This window comes from Neofelis nebulosa, chromosome 1, assembly GCF_028018385.1.
Source record: "Neofelis nebulosa isolate mNeoNeb1 chromosome 1, mNeoNeb1.pri, whole genome shotgun sequence".
NCBI classification, from domain to species: domain Eukaryota; kingdom Metazoa; phylum Chordata; class Mammalia; order Carnivora; family Felidae; genus Neofelis; species Neofelis nebulosa.
The window spans coordinates 236374723-236387832 of NC_080782.1; the positions used below are offsets into that span (position 1 = coordinate 236374723).

General features: G+C 45.1%; 1 protein-coding gene across 2 annotated transcripts in view; it reads left to right on the forward strand.

Annotated features, from left to right (window-relative positions):
- The window catches only part of FLT3 (fms related receptor tyrosine kinase 3), a 76955-nt gene that overhangs the window by 33734 nt on the left and 30111 nt on the right, over positions 1–13110 (forward strand). For both annotated transcript variants that reach the window (XM_058688970.1, XM_058688980.1), the window contains 5 exons: positions 1968–2097; positions 4292–4419; positions 4737–4876; positions 4974–5127; positions 6627–6795. In XM_058688970.1, coding sequence (XP_058544953.1) covers positions 1968–2097; positions 4292–4419; positions 4737–4876; positions 4974–5127; positions 6627–6795 — 721 coding nt within the window. The remainder of the gene's footprint in view (positions 1–1967; positions 2098–4291; positions 4420–4736; positions 4877–4973; positions 5128–6626; positions 6796–13110) is intronic.

Consider the following 13110-nt stretch of genomic DNA (forward strand, 5'->3'; position numbering starts at 1 on the left):
AAGATTTTCATGTGTGAGTAAAGCTACACTTAAAAACAGTTGCTCTAGGGGCGCCTGGCTGGCTCAGTCTGTTGAGCGTCCGACTTCGGCTCAGGTCACGATCTCGCGGTCCGTGGGTTCGAGCCCCGCGTCGGGCTCTGGGCTGACAGCTCGGAGCCTGGAGCCTGCTTCCCATTCTGTGTCTCCCTCTCTCTCTGCCCCTCCCCTGCTCAGGCTCTGTCTCTGTCTCTGTCTCAAAAATAAATAAAAACGTTTAAAAATATTTAAAAAAAAAAAGAACAATGGGAAATCCCATGTCCTATTTACATGTAAGTGATTACATTTAAATGTAAATTATGTAAAGTATCACCACTTTGGAAAACAGACTATCATTATGTGTATAGCTGAACTTGTGCTCATATCATATAAGCCAGCAGGTCCCCTGTGTAAAGAAATCTACACACCTGCCTTAGTAGAAATGGATAGAATGTTCATAGCACTATTGTTGGTAAACACAACAGATTGGTCACGAGCTAAATGTCCCTTGCAAGAAAATGGAGTAACAGATTGTAATATATTCACCGATGCAATACTATGTAAAAAATGAATGTAGTATAGCTACATGCAAAACCATGGGTGGATCTTAACAACATGAGGTTGGATAAGAAAAGGAAGTTGTGGAAGACGACCTATTGAGGATACCATATTTTGAAAACCAGAAAACAAACCAACATATTGTTTGGGGACACATAGCTGTGTGGTGAAAACATTTTTAAGAGCACAGGAATAATAAACACAAAATCAGGATAAAGGTTACCTAGGGTTGAGATGGTGAGAAGCAGAAAAGTAGATATTTATTAATATTTCAGTTATTGTGTTGGATATCAGTCTATGGGCATTTATATTTATTTAATAATAAAGACTAATTGCTTTGAAATTTATACTTCATATATTCTTTTGCCTCTCTGTCTCTCTCTCTGTCTCTCTCTCTCTCTCTCTCTCTATATATATATATATATGTATATATATAATCATATTTTTAAACAAAATGTAAGACCAGAGATTGGGATTTAGAACAGGAAAACTTTTTTAACAGACAAGGTTTGTTGAACAATGGACTGATCTTCCTTGGGAGGTAGTGAACTCCTGTCACTAGAGGGATCCACACAGAATAGAAAGTTTGTATGTCAAACATTATGGGAAGCAGAAGCTGGGGCGGGGAGGTGAAGTATAATAGCCCAAAGCAAACGGGAGACCAAACTGAACCTCTCAATTCTGTTTCAATTCTAACTTTATCCTGCTGTATTTCTGCATTTTTAAATCAGTATATTTCTGCCTGGTTCTAGATAAAATCATGGGAAGAAACTTGGGTCTTAAACTATATAAGCATGGGTTTTAAGCTTTATGTTATTTCTTTTCTTTTTTTTTTTTAATGTTTATTTCTTTGTTCTGAGAAAGAGAGCACAAGCAGGGGAGTGACAGAGAGAGAGAGAGAGAGAGAGAGAGAGAGAGAGAGAAAGAAAGAATCCCAAGCAGGCTCTGCACTGTCAGCCCTGAACCCTATGCAGGGCTCGATCTCATGAACCGTGAGATCATGACCTGAGCCAAAATCAAGTCAGATGCTTAACTGACTGAGTCACCCAGGCACCCCAAACTTTACATTATTTCTAGTCTTTTTCCTGTGCATATTAATATTTGTATTATTACATGGCTTCATTCTACTTAACTTTAATTGTCTCTAGGTTTATGAAATACCCCAAGAAATTAGCTAAATACTGAAGTTGGCATTTCAGCCAGAGTTGAATTTAATAGATTGGTGAGGAGGGGATATATTATTGTTTATATTTGGAGAGGGGGCAGAAGACATTGCTATGGTATAAAATATTTTTTCTTAATATTTTCTTAACGATGTAGAATTCTTTTCGTGAGGGGCTACTAAGACAGTTTTTTTTTTAATATTAAAATGTTAATAATTTATGATGCTTTAGACACGCTGCTTTACACACTAAGGAGACCTTACTTTAGAAAAATGGAACACCAGGACGCACTGGTCTGCATATCTGAGAGCATTCCAGAACCGACCGTGGAGTGGGTGTTCTGCGATTCGCAGAGTGAAAGGTATGACGGGCACGGAGATAATGGCTATTATTACTTTACTTTTGGTCTTTTTCTAATGGAGTTGACATCATACTGTGCACATAAATTGGCTCTTCAGAAGAATGGGGCTGGAAAAGTACATACCTTATGCTACAGAGATTTAATGGATCGACATACATGAAGCCTGGAGATTGGTGGCTGGCAGATAGTACTATATAAATGTTTGCTTCCATTTTTCATATGTGCCATAGCTAAGTTCTCAAGAACTCATGCAGTTTTAACTACCAAAAACTTACTAAACAATTCTATTGAAAAATGAGACTGAGTATAAGGAGAAAGAAGTAAAAAATTAGGTCACCAAATGATATGGATGTGATCCCAAATTCTAGAGGAAAAGAAGAGAACGCCTGTGGGTACGTATGTAACAGGTGCATTGGGGGGAAAAAAAAAAGATGGGAAACCTACCCACCAAATAATAACAGTTGTTATCTCAGGGCAGCAGGAATACCGGCAGCTAAAATTCTTTCCTTTGGGTTTTCTGTCTTTGCCAAGATTTCCACAATGAACCCAATTATTGTTGTCTTGTAATAAGAAAAAAATACCCTGAAGGAATGGTGTGTCAACAAAGAAAAGGATGCCCTTGACTAAAGAGATAAGGAGGAGAAAAGTGGTCATACACAGGCTCCAAGTGATCCCTGCTTCCAGCAAGGCAGCAGTTGGGGACACTCTTGGGAGGAATCCAAGTCTATTTTATGCTGGGTGGGGGAGGGGAGGAGGGTGAGGATGAGGGGGTGAAGGTAGCGGTGAGGGTGTAGAGGGGTGAGATGGAGAGTGGTGAGGGGGGGATGACTGGGTGGGAATGAGGGGGTAGGGGTAAGAGGATGGGGGTGAAGGGGTGGGGGTGAGGCGGTGAGGGTGGGGGGCTGGGGTGAGGGGGTGGGGGTGAGGAGGTGAGGGTAGGGAGCTGGGGTGAGGGGGTGGGGGTGAGAGGTGAGGGTGGGGAGCTGGGGTGAGGGGGTGGGGTGAGGAGGTGAGGGTGGGGGGCTGGGGTGAGGGGGTGGGGGTGAGGAGGTGAGGGTGGGGGGCTGGGGTGAGGAGAGGGGTAAGGAGGTGAGGGTGGGGGACTGGGGTGAGGAGGTGGGGGTGAGGAGATAGGGGTGAAGAGGTGAGGGTAGGGGGGCTGAGGAGGGGCTGGGATGAGGGGTGGGGGTGAGGAGGTGAGGGTGGGGGGCTGGGGTGAGGAAGTGGGGGTGAGAGGTGAGGGTGGGGAGCTGGGGTGAGGGGGTGGGGGTGAGGCGGTGAGGGTGGGGGGCTGGGGTGAGGGGGTGGGGGTGAGGAGGTGAGGGTGGGGGGCTGGGGTGAGGAGGTGGGGGTGAGGAGGTGAGGGTAGGGGGGCTGAGGAGGGGCTGGGGTGAGGGGTGGGAGTGAGGAGGTGAGGGTGGGGGGCTGGGGTGAGGAGGTGGGGGTGAGGAGGTGAGGGTAGGGGGGCTGAGGAGGGGCTGGGGTGAGGGGTGGGGGTGAGGAAGTAGACCCGCTGACTTCCTTCCTGAGTGATGCCTCTCCTCTTCTCCTTGAGCTCTGCAGACTCTGGGACCTGCAACCTTCTTCTCTCCCTCTCCCTTGTTGTCCTCTTTTGGGCTTCAAAGGAAAGACACTCACCTTGTTAGGCTGTGTTAAAACCGAATCCTGCTTTTCTTTCTCGTCTTTTTTCCTCCTCTTTCGTCTTCCTTTTCTATTGTCTCTCTCTCTCTCTAAAGAATAGCAACAGAAGAGGTCACCAACCCTCCCCCCCCACCACCAAATTTAAACTTCCATAAAAACGTATGTCATTCTCTCCAGTGTTGATTGGTTCAGATAACTAACTAGAAACCTTAGATTTGGGTTTGTTTACCTTTCTTTAAAGTTTATTTATTTATTTTGAGAGAGAGAGACAGAGAGAGAGAGGGAGAGAGAGAATCCCAAGCCGGCTCCATGCTGTCAACGCAGAGCTGGACGCGGGGCTCGATCTCACGGACCAGGAGATCCTGACCGGAACCAAAAGCAAGAGTTGGTCGCTTGACCGACTGGGCCCCCCCAGACGCTGGGTTTGTTCACCTTCTGATCCTCTCCTTTTTCTTCAACAGGCTCTGGAACCTTTGCCTTTGTTTCTCTCCTGCACGTTCGTCTGTAACGTTAAAAGGTGTTTAGTCAAATGGCAATTCTTTTCTAATTGCAGCTGTAAAGGGGAGAGTCCAGCTGTTGTCACGAAGGAGGAAAGCGTACTTCATGAACTGTTTGGAACAGACATAAGGTGCTGTGCAAGGAATGAGCTGGGCAGAAAGTGTACCAAGCTGTTCACAATAGGTAGGAGCACGAGAATGTGAACTTTTCCATGATTTAGGAACGACCTGACGTTAACAGCAAGCGCCTGGGTGATCATTCACCTTCAGGGCCGTCCTAGTTCCTTATGCCACTTGGCACGGAATATTATGGATTCTGTAGCAGCTGCCTTCTTTATAAAAAGGGTAGACTGTCTCTAGAGGAGTCTTCCGTCAAAGCAGCTTGTAACATTTGAGATGACACTAAAATCTTTGTTCTTCCGAATGTTCAGGATGTATTTTTGCAATGAGGAAAAAAAAAAATCACTGTTTTCTTACTCGGGATGTGTGTCATCCTTCCAGATCTCAATCAGACTCCGCAGACCACACTGCCACAGCTATTTCTTAAAGTAGGGGAACCCTTATGGATAAGGTGCAAAGCTGTTCATGTGAATCATGGATTCGGACTCACCTGGGAATTAGAAAATAAAGCCTTGGAGGAGGTAATATGACCAGTTTGCCTTCTGAAACTGCAGAGACAACGTCCAAATAGTACAGGTTGAAGTCATTAAATTCAAACTCTGTTTTATTAAAACCTAGGGCAGCTACTTTGAGATGAGTACCTATTCTACAAACAGAACTATGATACGGATTCTGTTTGCTTTTGTATCATCAGTGGGAAGAAACGACACTGGCCATTACACTTGTTCCTCTTCCGAACATCCCAGTAAATCAGCTTTGGTTACCATCATAGGTAATGCAGGCTGCTCGCGCAATCTTTCTTGATACGTTTAGTTGCTTTAGTGTGGAATGTGAGGTACGTCCGGCAAATTCTGATTTCAGTATAATGTTAGTGTCAGAAAGCTGAGAACGACTGAATTAAAATAGCTTTTGCATCTATAAGCTCCCTCCGCCCTTCCTTTTCCACTTAAACCATGCTCGCTTGAATGGCACTGTCTTAGCACTCTCTTAGCCCTGGCCTTGTGACGTGACCATCTGTGTTGGCGGTCTTCCCACAACTTACCAATAGACTGTAAATTCCCGAAGGACGGGAAAAATCTCTTCCATCCTTGTAGTCCCAGACCCTGGCAGAGAGCTTGACACGAAATAGGCGCTTCATAAATACGGTAAGACCTTGGGTTGGGAGTAACTTGTTCTGGGGGTGTTCTGCAAGACGAGCAAACATTTCTAAGAAATTTTGACTCGATAAACGAGCGATGTCTTGCGATAGGAGTAGTACCTGACGCCGAATGTCACATGATCACAGCTGAGCCAGTGGTTCTGGAAATTCGCTGTGATACACAAGTACGTTATGATATCCAAGCATGTTTCCGGAATGAATTCTGCTCGAAAACGAAGGTTTTACCATCGTCGTTCTGAGCGCCAACTGACAGGGTGATGAGCGATGATGGAGAGAAGGGACAAGCGGTTAGATGCACTGAAAGTGGGTGGGTTGTCGAGGAAGTGACAGTAACCATGCTTCAGGAGTCTCATATCAGGCGGCAGCCTCCAGCCATACTGAAAATGCTAGGACATGGGTGATTCTCCTACCAAACTAATGAGGAAGCGCTTCAAAGAAAAAAAAAGCCTGGTGAATTCTGCTGGCTGGATTGTTTTATTCGCGCCTGCCATTCTTTTATGTTGAACGTGTCACTCACTGAGAGAGCTGTTGCGACTGAGTAAAGGGCGTCCAGATTCTGTCGGCCGATCCCTCCGGTTGTACATGCTTGGTTGGGCTGGGGGAGCCCTTCAGTCTCTTGAAATTGTCTGTAAAATCTGGAGGTTTTATATATTTCTTTGGGAGGAAAGTCAAGTATTTACATCTAATTCTTTCAAAAAAATGTTTTTTCGATGTTTATTTAGTTTTGAGAAAGCTTGAGTCGGGGGTGGGGCAGAGAGAAAGAGGAAGACTGAGGATCTGAAGCTGTCAGCACAGAGCCCAATGTGGGGCTCGAACTCACGAACTGTGAGATGATGACCTCGGCTGGTCAGATGCTCAACCAACTGAGCCCCCCAGTCACCCCACCGTCTAACCCTTAAAGGGATCTGGACTGTAGAAGTGGGTGAGCTCAGGCTTATGACTGGGGATAAGACGCCTGCATTTCTTGTTGGACTGTCCAATCTGACCCGCAGCATAGCCACAGCTGAGTATTCTTACGTTATACTGATGAATAAAATGTTATTGTATCTTCTCAGGGTGTTTCCATACGAACCTCATCTAATTTAGAAATGCCTTTTTTTCTTTTTTTACAGAAAAAGGATTTATAAACGCTTCCAAATCAAGTGAAGATTATGAGATTGACCAGTATGAAGAGTTTTGCTTTTCTGTCAGGTTTAAAGCATACCCACAAATCAGGTGTACGTGGACCTTCTCTCAAAAATCATTTCCTTGTGAGCAGAGTGGCCTCGATGATGGGTACAGGTGAGCCAACAAAGAGCTCAGGGGCTCGCCAGGCTTAGCGCAAGCCTCCTTGTTGCCTTCCGGAAGAGCACTTTCGTATTATGAGTCTGTATATTATTGGGTTGACGTTGAAGTGGAGGAAGAAAACAAAGCAGAGATTAGGACACCGTAATAGTCTGATAATCAGTTCAAATAGCATAACCTGCCACACACACACACACACACACACAAAAACCCAGAAAGAATCCCATTAGTTTGAGTATGGTTCCATGGCGTTTTCTGAGTCACGAGATTGTTACTTCCCATTTGAGAGTATTGTGCTATATAGTATACTAAATCTCCCTCGGTAGATATGCAGCTAATTGAGGAAGTAAAACCCCCTAAAAACAGCAAAACATTGCCTATAAGTGCATTGATTTAGCTCTTCAAAAAATTAAGTGCAGAAATAGCCTACGGATAAAAAAATCCCATTTTCCTGGGGATTTGTACAACTCTATTCAAGATTGTCTTATGGGAGAAACTCCCCATTCCCTCTTTGGAAACCAGAAAACGCCTTTTTTTTTTTCTTGTAGTTTCTGTAGCTGCGACACCTCCTAGCTCTTAAATGTAGTCCCGTGTAACATGATTTCCTGCCAGACTCCGAGTTCCTGAAAGGTATCTGTCATCTCTCAAGCAAGCCAGTGGTTTAGAGTAAATTGTTTCTCAGCATGGGGTCCGTAACCACTTCTGTAGAAAACATCTGGGCAAATGCTAAAAATGCGGATTCCTGGCTCCCATTCCAGGCGTGCTGACCAGTTGGGGCAAAATGCCCAGATTCTACATTTTCAGTCACCTCCGGTGATGCGTATCACAGGCCTAGCTCTGCGTGGTGCCTCACACCGGCTACCAGCCACACATGACTATCGAGTTCTTGAAATGGGCTAGTTTGGACGGAAACAGGCCATAGCCGTAGAATACACACTAGATTTTGAAGACTTCGTGTGAAAAAGACACTGTAAAAAACAAATCTCATTTTTTTATGTTGATTATATGGCGAAGTTATAGTATTTTGGATGCATGGAGTTACAGACAACCAGTGATTCCTCTTCAGTTATTTTTACTTTTTTATCTAGCCTACTGGAAATTTTTAAATGACGCCTGTGGCTTGCATTATGTTTCTATCGGATAGCGTTGGTCTGGGCGAAGAGCTTAGAGTTGTTTTCCCCTCGGTTCTCCTCTATTTCGCAAGTAATGTGTTATTCTTCATACCCCAGAATGATCCTTGTGATCCAAGGGTTACAGCTGATCCTTGTTGGCATGTTTAAAAAGAGCTGTCGCGCTGAGTTTGCATGACAAACCCCTTACTGTTCAAAGCACTCATTTTTCAATTAAGAACGCAGCCTTTGACCTGTGAGCGGACTGATACCCACTTACTTCTCCGACCCCGGGTTTCTCAAAAGCAGCACTGTTGACTTGGGCTGGATAATTCTTTGTTCTGGGGGCTGTCTGTGCCTTGTAGATGCTCAGCAGCGTCCCTGGCCTCCACCCACCGGATGTCAGTAGCACCGTCACCCCCCCCCATGGCGACAGCCAAACATAGCTCCCTCCAGACATTGCCAAATGCCCCTGGTTTGGAAAAAACTGCCCGTGGCTGAGAACCACTGCCTCAGAGGGATCACCCTGTTGTCATAAGCTCTTGTTCTGAATGATCAGACTTCCGAGTAGAAGGCCGGGGAGTTAGCCCTGTCTTCCCAGTTGAATGGACCACCACAGGCCCGTGCTCAGAAGGGTACCAGTGGTGTCCACATCCCCTCCCTTCTTTGCGTTGTGACTCGGGGTCAGAGAAACTCGTAGCACCATGGGATTCTCTTTTGACCCTGATTCAAAGAGCTAGGGGATCAACTCCACTTAATTCAAATATTCCTTAGATGTCTTCTTGACGGACTCGATGGTGTGAGGGTCTACAAGAATGAATACAGTGATGTCTCTTTCTCTCTGCCCCGCCCCCCAAATTTAGAGGGGGCACATTCAAAGGCAAGAGGCACCTGGGAGATCGGTCTTCCTGTGCTGCTGGCTCCTGGCACAACCCCTTGGGATTTTACAGAGTCACCGATGAGAGGACCGTGTCTCTGATATAGGGGCCACAGGCCAGTCGAGTGGCAGAGTTCATTCCGTTTCATTCCACGGCCACAGTCTGCACCCCTGGCCCCAAGAGGTGACTTTGCACAGGTAGCCAAACGAATAGATCGGGACAGGTCCTGATTCTTACGGGGTTCTGTGCCTTTCGCATTCATGATTGGCTGGTAGTATGGTTAACCTCTTTGGGTGTTGAAGCTCACCAGTGAGTGCGAAAGCTCCACAGGATCGGTGTTCTGTCATTTCTCTGTCTGTCTGCGCTACCTTGCTGAGGCAACGCGTGTTTCATAAACGAACGAATTCGTCATCACCCCGGGGAGTGGCAATGCACAGCCCCGGGCCAGAACAGTCAATGGCCTCCTCTGTGCCCTGCGAGCACCACACCCACGGCACCCGCCACAACGCCCACCACTCAGTGTTTATCTCACTCAAAAAGTTCTTGAAGAGCTACAGTGTTTGCTGGTGATAATGATGCACCTGATATCACGCCTCACCACGTGCGTCACTCAACACACGGCACAAAGGGAAAGTGGAGCCTCCTCCCTCCTGAAAAAGATGCTCAACATACTGAGCGACACCAACAACACCTGAAAAATCTCGACACAGCTTCAAGTGCTCTAGGCGCCTCTTGCTCGCCCCACGAGGCCCTGGGTTGAGACAGCAGGTGGCAGACTCCATGGCGATGTGAGTCCTCTCCAACTTTTGATTATAAAACGTTCCAAGCTTACTAAGAAGCCGAGCGACTAGTGCAGTGAAGCATCCCTTCCCTTAACGGTTTACCCAGACTGGACTCTGTTTGTGAGGTATAGCACTGTAATCATACCGCAACCGGTGACTTTACGAACAGAGCGACACGAGTTTGCTTTTTTTTTGTTTTTTGTTTTTTTTCAGACGTAACCGAAAGGCCCGTGTAATAACCCTCCTCGCGGGAGGGCTTTGGTGTGGTCAAAGCGTGTATGCCAGAAGTCTGTCAGCTTCCCTACCTTCACGGCTTCGTTTCTCCTATTTACTTCCTCAAATATTACACCCAAAGTGTGAGGGTGCACATAATAAAATGTGTTTACATCTTATATCATTTTCTAACAGCCCTGGTATCTTGATCTTGAGAAGAGGTCCTAGGATAGTACATCTCTTGGCTTGCAGAATTTCCTCCCTATCAACTTCCTTAATAAACACCGAATCTACCTTCGCTTTTTCCCAGTTTCATGGTTAAGAAAAAAAAAACCCACAGAACTCAAGACGTTATAATTATTGAGTGGTGCCTTCTGGAAGACTCTCCTTGGCTTGCCCAATCCCCGTGTCTTGCTTTGTCCTGGAGCATTTAATCTTCCAGTTCCGGGAGCCTTGAGTTCTGCACGCACCAGGCATTCACTGAGCACTTACGGAAAACAGCAGTGTGGTCGTCGTGTGGGTTCTGGGTGGTGAGTTGCCCTCCCCCTCAAGAACAGACTAACAGAAAAGCGGGCTCTCAAATCAATAAATGATATATAATCGCAGAAGTATATCGAGCCTCTTGGGGCGGATTTTTTTCCCCCGGAAGGAAATGAGCCTTGAGCGTCCACAGAAAGGAGGGAAAAGACGTGTGGGTTCAGTGAACTACCGAGAGCCTCAGCAAACCCTGCCCCCTTCCCTGCTGCCGAGTGTGAAAGAAACTTCTTTAAGCTCCTACCACATGCCAGGCAGTGTGCACGTCCTTTATGTGGATTGTCTCGTTTAATTCCCATAATCCCATCGTATGAAAGACAGACTAGGTGGTTACTTGTCCACAGAGGGCAAACTCAATACCCTTCCTTTACTCCTGTTTTCTGAAATTGCCTGAAAATTAAATTGGGGCGCCTGGGTGGCTCAGTCAGTTGAGCGTCGGACTTCGGCTCAAGTCATGATCTCACAGTTCCATGAGTTCGAGCCCCGCGTCAGGCTCTGTGCTGACAGCTCGGAGCCTGGAGCCTGCTTCGGATTCTGTGTCTCCTTCTCTCTCTGCCCCTCCCCCACTTGTGCTCTGTCTCTCTCTCTCTCTCTCTCTCTCTCTCAAAAAAAAAAAATTAATAAATAAATGTAAAAAAAAATTTTTTAAATAGAAATAACACCAATAGTTCTACCTCCAGAGATTACATTTCAGACTCTTTCTAATTGACCTCTTCTCAAGAACAAGATAGCAGGACTGCTAGAAACGGGTTTTTGTATACATATGGCATTAACTGTGCCATTTGTAACCTGATTTTTTATTTAAAATATATCATGGGCATCTTTCTATGGTCCTAAGTATGTCTTCCATTATTTATATTATTTCAATGGCCGCATAGGATTCCACTTTTTAGGCAATTTTATTTTAACTGACTCCTGTTGATGGGCATAACTTCAGTGGGGTTTTTTTTGTTGTTCTTTCCATAGTTTTAAATTTGTTTTAATGTGATTTTTCTCACAGTATATGCCACAATAAAGTTTCTAAATTTCTTTTTTATTCAAAATGATTACTGGACTTCATGAGCCTCATAGTAATGAAAATCTAACGCATATATTGTGTTCACTATGGGCCAGACACTATTACAGATGCTTTATACAAAACTACTTAAAAATTTAATAGAGCATTCTCCTCCCACAATCCTATGAGGTAGATACTGGTACTGTCCTTTTTTTTTTTTTTTTTTAATGTTTATTTATTTTTGAGAGAGAGACAGAGCGTGAGGGGGGGAAGGCAGAGAGAGAGAGGGAGACACAGAATCCAAAGCAGACTCCAGGCTCTGAGCCATCAGCACAGAGCCCGATGCGGGACTCGAATCCCTGAACCGAGAGATCGTAACCTGAGCTGAAGTCGGACGCTTAACCGACTGAGCCACGCAGGCGCCCCAGATACTACTACTGTCTTCATTTTACCGATGAGGAAACTGAGGTACAGAGAGGTTAAGTGACTTGCCCAATGACACACCACGGGGCCATGGCAGAGTTGGGGTCCCAACAAAAACAGTTGGCTTCAAAGCCTTTGTTTTTAACCGTATCACTAGTTATGATGAGGACACCAACTCATTTCCAAAGCGTAAGATTCTCAAACCCAATGTGTAAGAAAACAAAAATACGAGCATTCTCTTTGGTTACTTAGAAATAAATGTATCCCTCCTTATGAGATGTGCCATACTTTGCTATTTAGTTTTTAACGGTGATATTCCCCCAGGCCTTGCCGACTCCCTTGAAATAAAATAAAAGCAAGCATGTTATTATATAGAGAGTAGTATAAAATCATCAGCACCTTTCTCCCACCTCCTGACTGTCTTAACCTAACGTGGAACGAAAGTTTGAACAGATCAGATTCAACACCAGCCTGGCTGCGTTCCCCCAGCCCCGCTTTCAGAAGCTCTCAGGTTCCCCAACACATGCTTTATTATTCTCTGCATGCTGATTTGACTTTGGTAATCCTTTGCCCTTTGAAAAAGCATTCTTTATAGCAAATCACTCCCTGAGCCACTAGAAAGAAACTGCCCTTCCTCAGCCCTGCCCCTCTAGGCACTGAACGAAAAATAAAAATGACCTGCATTTTGATTGTAGAGAGGAGAAAACCGTTTTCGTGGTTGTAGTGAGAAAACCTCTTTGCCACCAAGATATTATCTCACCGTCAACTCCAGTTTTCAGGTCTGCGATCACATGCCAGCTGGTCATCTTTAGAAAAACCCTCGGGAAAGAGGAAGCTCTGAGTGTCCAGGTTACCTCGTTGGTTAGTCCCCTTGGAATTCCCAGAGGAGTTCAGTGACACGGTTGTTGCTATTGCTAGGGTTTAACTGTCATAACAGGAGGACAAGCTGTTTCAAACAACCTGGATATTTGCTTTTGTGTTCAGGCTACTTATGTGACCACTTTCCTACCTGGAAGAGGACATTTCAGATGCTCTCATCTATCCTATGGCAAGTCGTAGTCCACGAAGATAGCACAAAAGACTTAGGAAGGGAAAAGTTTACAAAGCATTTTGCTTTGGTCTGCATGATAATCACTAACTGTATCGGTAACTTCTTCTTGTACCAAATTGATTGGTGCTTTTGGCATGGCGCCTGGCTAGCCACACCGGCTTCTTTTTTATCTCCTTTCATCTTCCTTTTCAGGGTCTTTGGCTATTGTCCAGTGGGAATTATGAGTTCTCTCTCTCTCTCTCTCTCTCATACATATACATATATATGTATAATATATATATATTGGTGGTATACATACATATATACATACATATATATGTATAAT